At 43.6% G+C, this 6,000-nt stretch overlaps 1 protein-coding gene across 2 annotated transcripts in view; it reads left to right on the top strand.

Annotated features, from left to right (window-relative positions):
- Vmp1 (vacuole membrane protein 1) overlaps positions 1–2,341 on the top strand; it is a 102,669-nt gene extending 100,328 nt beyond the window's left edge. For both annotated transcript variants that reach the window (XM_052194321.1, XM_052194322.1), the window contains exon 12: positions 724–2,341. In XM_052194321.1, the coding sequence (XP_052050281.1) occupies positions 724–867 (144 nt within the window). In that variant the 3' untranslated portion in view covers positions 868–2,341. The remainder of the gene's footprint in view (positions 1–723) is intronic.
- Positions 2,342–6,000: the final 3,659 nt, after the last annotated feature.

Genomic DNA, 6,000 nt, shown 5'->3' on the forward strand with positions numbered 1-6,000 from the left:
ATTAGGTAACATGATTATCACCTTTCATTTCTGCTGTAGGAAAGCAACTGCTTGCTTGCTCTTTCTCTCTCTCTCTCTCTCTCTCTCTCTCTCTCTCTCTCTCTCTCTCTCTCTCTCTCTCTCTCTCTCTCTCTCTCATTTTTAAATAAAGCAAGGCTCCTACCACAGCTGAACTTTTAACTTGAATAAACTGCCTGGCCATTTTACCTTCAGTTCCTGAGGCAGAGAGGAAAAAACCCAGCAGATGTGTAGGCAGCACCCTGAGCAGGGAGCCTGGAGGAGGGCACTTGTTTTCCCTTGGCTTTAGGGTAGTAGTGTTTTGCTGCTGTCCTTGTCCAAAGATGGCTCACATTTCTGTTCTAAAAGCAGCTCTAACACTGAAACAAAGTTTAGATCCTCCTCCCCTCCAAGCAAGATCTTCGAGGCCGCTGAGAGAGTACACTTTAACCAGACCGGGCCCAGTATAAAGGAAGAGCTCTCCCTCCCACCCCTCCTAAGCCACACAAGTTAGCATCAGCTGTCCATCCAGCAGCTTCAGCTAACAGTGTGAAAAAGTTTGGCCTGAATGTAGATTCAGCGTACCTAGAGACTGGTTTTAATTGTTTGGGTTTTATAGGCAAGCCTCAAGTTCTCATCATTTCCCTTGAAGTGTTGCAAATAATCTCCTTAGCGTTGAACTGAAGAAACCCTTTTTCTTGAATTGTTCTGCTTTCATCCCTACAGGGAGAAAACTGGTTGTCCTGGATGTTTGAGAAGCTGGTCGTGGCAATGGTGTGTTACTTTATCCTGTCTATCATTAACTCCATGGCACAAAGCTATGCCAAACGAATCCAGCAGCGCTTGAACTCAGAGGAGAAAACTAAATAAGCAGAGAGTTTTTATCTGCAGAAGTTAACATGATGGAGTCCTGCCTGACATCGGGAGGGCTCTAACCAGGAAGGAAGATCCCCATTTCCAACCTGTATTGATTTTTAAAACATTCTTCCTGAAAGCAGTTTAGCCCATATTTTACACTGACATACTTTTGCTTTATTTGTTAAGGTAAGGTCTCCACCCTCGGTTCAGTCTACGTTGTATTCTTTAGGGTGGATATGATGTTCTGCTGCAAACTTAACAAAAACTGGCCTTCTGATACTTTCAGGGCCACGTGGTCCAACTGGAGAACCTCGGCCACACAGAACCTTCTGAAGTATCTTAAATATGTCGGGCTTTTTAGGCTTGTCACAAATGATTGTTTTTTTTTCTAAGTCACCAAATGTATATAAGTTATATATATATTGGATAGCAGTCTTGCATGTCTATCATGGAACAATTTAATATGCCTTCCTTTCCCACCCTCAAAAAGGCCATTTTATGATGCATTGCACACCCTCTGGGGAAATTGATCTTTAAATTTTGAGACAGTATAAGGAAAATCTGGTTGGCGTCTCACAAATGAGTCTGCCATTTTTTATTCTGTATATTTAGAATGAAGTCGTGAAAAACTTTATAAAGACATCTTTGATCATTCCGAAATTGTGTCTGTTTTCTTTAGTGCTATGGTTTTTGTTTCTTTTTCACTTGTACAAAGTGAGTGGCAGTCTTGCTGATGAGACGTAAGCCAGGAGTGCCTAGGCCTTCTCACTCGGCCTGAGAGAACCACTGCAAGGTATTTGTTCTGTTGGACCTGGAGAGCTAAGCAGGACCATGAGGTTCGCCTGGGATGGGCATCTCTTACTTGATTAAAAACAAGAAGTGGTGATGTGTAGTCAGGGGACACTAGCAAGAAAGGCATCCATGTTCCTGTTAGCTTTAGCTGTTTGTACTCTGGCTTTCACAGGTAGAAGTTTACTTCTCTGTGTGTTTCTGTGTTTTATTTCAATGTGATTTTCCCTTGACATTTTTTGATTGACCCTGTTCATTTTGTTTTGCTTGGTAGGAAAATAAACAGCTTTCTTTCCTAGAATTGGCATTAAACCCCGGCAAGCCAGACATGTTTGCTTTGCTTTAAACCCTGCCTGAGCACCTCGTGCTTGCCCCTTGCCGTGGTCGTGACATCTGCATGGCTGTACCACCTTGTCGGGTAGCTTATCAGACTGATGTTGACTGTTGAATCTCATGGCAACAGCAGTCGATGGGCTGGCTGACATTTTGGTATCTTTCATCTGACCATCCATACCAAATGTTTTCATTCAAACATTACCCAGCATCATGGTTTGCAGTCAAAAATTGTGGTCCTTATGTCTTGTGAGACTTGCAGCCCTTATACCGTGAAACAGCAGCAGTATCAAGAGAAAACTTCCTAGGAAATTGGGGTAGTCGTCATATTTAGTCATAACTAAATAAATGAAATGAAAAGTCACCTCGCCTCATGGAGTTTGGAAAAGTCGTCCTTCGTTGGCTTTTGGTTGGCTGGTTGGTTTATGTTTTTTTCTTTACAGGAACTAACAGTTTGTTACCTGACCATACTTGAAACGCAATGCCCAAATTAACCAATGGAATTTTTATTTATTTATTTGCTTATTTGTTTATTTACTTATTTATTTTGAGATAAGGCTTCACTGTGGAGACCAGGCTAGTCTTGCACTCATAGAGCTCAACACAGCTTTGCCTCCCTCGATTAACCTCATATGTCCTGTTACCAGGCTTAGACCAATATAAGCCACATGGTAACCAGCTAGCGTCAGATTGCCACCCTACTTTGCAGTTGTTTCATCTCTTTGCCTCACTATTTTATTTTGTGTTTATTTGAAGAAATATGTTAAATATGAATTATATTAAGTCTTTGGAATTTATTTATAAACTTACTTCAGGGTAGAATATTTAAGGGGGTAAAAAAAAAATGGTTTCCTGGGGGGCTGGAGAGATGGCTCAGAGGTTAAGAGCACTGACTGCTCTTCCAGAGGTCCTGAGTTCAAATCCCAGCAACCACATGGTGGCTCACAACCATCTGTAATGGGATCTGGTGCCCTCTTCTGGCCTTCAGGCATACATACAGGCAGAAAGCTGTATACATAATTAATAAATATGACTTTTAAAAAAAATGGTTTCCTAAGCTAAAAGTCTAGGAGACTAATCAAATCCTAAATGCTATTCATTTGTCCTGGATTCCAGCTGAAGCAGTGTGATACCTCTTCTATTCAGTAGTTGCCTGGCTCCATTAACCACTAACATAGATATATAGCTATATGTTTCCAAAGATACTACTACTCAAGTCCAGCTAGTTGGAGCCCAGAAAGTTTGCAAGTGGATGGTTTGATATTCCTGAAACTTGAGAGGCATTCCGACTCCCATCTCCTTATGAGTATGTTTTGTTCCTCCGCTCCAGCTGCATGCCCCATCCGAAGTTTACTCACTCAGGCACTGCCAGGAGTATGGGAGCTGGGGCTGGAATCTTATGTGCCCACAATCTGGATTGTGGAGCTCTGAAGAAGGATACTTGCATTTATTTGGACAATGAACCTATAGTTCTCCACCTGTGAGTCGTGGCCCTTTAGCAGTCCTCTGTCCCCTAAAATACATTATGATTCATAACAGTAGCAAAATTACAGTTATGAAGCAGCAATGAATACCTCTCGTGGCTGGGGCTCACCACAGCATGAGCAGCTGTATCCAAGGGTCGCAGCATCAGGAAGGCTGAGGACCACTGGCCTAGCCCCAGCCTCCTAACAAGCTAGAAAAAGATGAAGACTGCAAATGGACGGCGCATTCTACCTGCTAGGTATAGAAGCACCTGCTGAGGTCAGCATCCCTAGCTCCCCATGTCTCCAGCATGCTCTGCTGTCTGTAGCACAAAGAACGTATGAGTAACTCAGCCATCACCCACCAAACACAAAAACTGCATTAAGCTTAGTAAGTTGCTGTGGTAAATGTTCCTATAGCTCCGGTCTTTGTTTAGTTGCTTTGCTTGTCGGCTTTGAGACAGGGTTGTCTGTGCAGCTCTAGTTGTCTTGGGGCTCCCAAGTGCTGGGACGAACCTCACCTGGCCTTAACTCCAGGTGTTTATTCTGATATGTACCTTATCATCAATAGGATTATTTTATTTTTAGTTACATGTATTTGAGGGGGGGAGGGTGCACAAGTGTTACAATGTCAGAACAAAGGCATTGCATGTGGAGCAACGTGAAGGAGTTGCAGGTGGTTGGTTGTGAGCCACGCAGTGTCTTAGGAGCCAAGCCATGAGCAGTGTTTGCGCTCACCTGCTAGCCATCTCTCCAGCCATCTTCAGTTTTTAAATCATCAAAGATTATCTTAGACACATGCAGAAACGTCATACTGTAGCCACTGCACCAGAAACTTGCTTGCCCTTTCCCCTCTTCAAACCCAGGCTTTTAGCACTGCCGCCAAACCAGCACATGCTGCCGCTGGGCTGCGCCCCGTCTTCACTTGCTCTCTTGAAGCCTTTGGCATCTTAGATGAGTTTTTGTAGTAAGTGAAAATGACTATTTGGCCAAACCTTTTAAATTTTATTTTGATGGGTATTGTGTTTTGGAGGTTGTGTGTTTACTGTGTATATCTTCTTCCCAGTGCTGAGGCTACATTCCTGCTTGACAAAGTTTTGTGTTGTAGTTTTTTGTTTTTGGTTTTTTGGGGGGGGGATTTTTGGGGGGTTTTTGTTGTTGTTGTTGTTGTTGTTGTTGTTTTATGAGTTCTTGAAGGTCTGAGAACAGCTCCTGCCTGTGACTTCCCTTTTCCTACCATGTGAGCCTCAAGAGTCAAACAGAAAGCTTCAGCCTTGCTGCCACAGGGCCATTTCACCAGGCCAGAAAGCACTCATACAGTCCATATTAGGCTGCACATGGTGCAGTGCCTTTGATCCCAGCACTTAGGAGGCAGAGGCAGAGGCAGAGGGATCTTGAGTTCGAGGCCAGCACGGTCTGCAGAGTGAGCTCTAAGGCATCCAGGGCTGCATGATTCTGCCTTAAAACAAAAAAGCTCAAATTAATAAGAAAAGACTTGGTGACACGCCCCTTGGTCTCAGCACCAGGGAATTGGAGGCAGTACAGTATTGAAATTGAAACCTTTAAGGACCTTATCTCAAACTGGGGAGGGGAAGAGGGAAAAGACTAGACTAGAAGACAGAGGAAAAAGTGAGTACAGCCAACATGATGGCTCAGTGGATGAAGGCGCGCGCTGCCCCGCCTGACCATAATAGTTCAGTCCCTGGGATGCACACCGTGGGAGGACAGAGTCCACAAGTCCAGATTCTCCTTGCTCCTCCGCAGACTCCGCAGTACTCCGGGTTTGCTAAATAAATGTTGAAAGACAGAAAGGTTTGAGAGGGGAAACCACAGCTTTCAGAACTGAATTTAGATCATCTAGTATAATAGGTAACTGATTAAAAAGATTTGATGGGGTTGGGGATTTAGCTCAGTGGTAGAGCGCTTATCTAGCAAGTGCAAAGTCCTGGGTTCAGTCCTCAGCTCTGAAGGAAAAAAAGGACAAAAGTGAGATTTGATGGCATGCTCAATCTTTTTGTTTTTGAGACAGGGTTTCTCTATGTCACCCTGGATGCACTGAAACTGCAGACCAGGCTGGCCTCAAACTCAGAAATCTGTCTGTCTCTGCCTCCCAAGTGCTGGAATAAGAGGCATCTGCCACCACACCTGACCTACCTTTTTAAATAGGCACCAAAAAAGCTGATGCATTTTCTTCATTTGTGTGATTGTGATAGTGTAGCATCCTGCCTAGGCCATAGAGTGTTCAGATTATAGACAGGTAACAGCATCCAGCCTGACTTGCTAGCTAAGAATTAATAAGATTGTTATTAAGATAATTATTTAGGAGTATGTTTTAAAGACAGCATCGTATCATGTTAGCCAACCTTCTCTGGCATTCTCGGACAACAACAAAAGGCCACATAGTGTACCCTACATCGATCTTAGGATCATCTGTGGTTGACTAGGACCTGTCCCTGCTCTACAGGGTCAAGAGTTCACCTGAGGTAATTTGTTTGCCTTAGAGGTGAGGCCTAGCTTAGCAGCAAATAACTTCCGACTTGCATTTGCATATTTAATCTGT

The sequence above is a fragment of the Apodemus sylvaticus genome, chromosome 10, assembly GCF_947179515.1.
Source record: "Apodemus sylvaticus chromosome 10, mApoSyl1.1, whole genome shotgun sequence".
In the NCBI taxonomy this organism is placed as follows: domain Eukaryota; kingdom Metazoa; phylum Chordata; class Mammalia; order Rodentia; family Muridae; genus Apodemus; species Apodemus sylvaticus.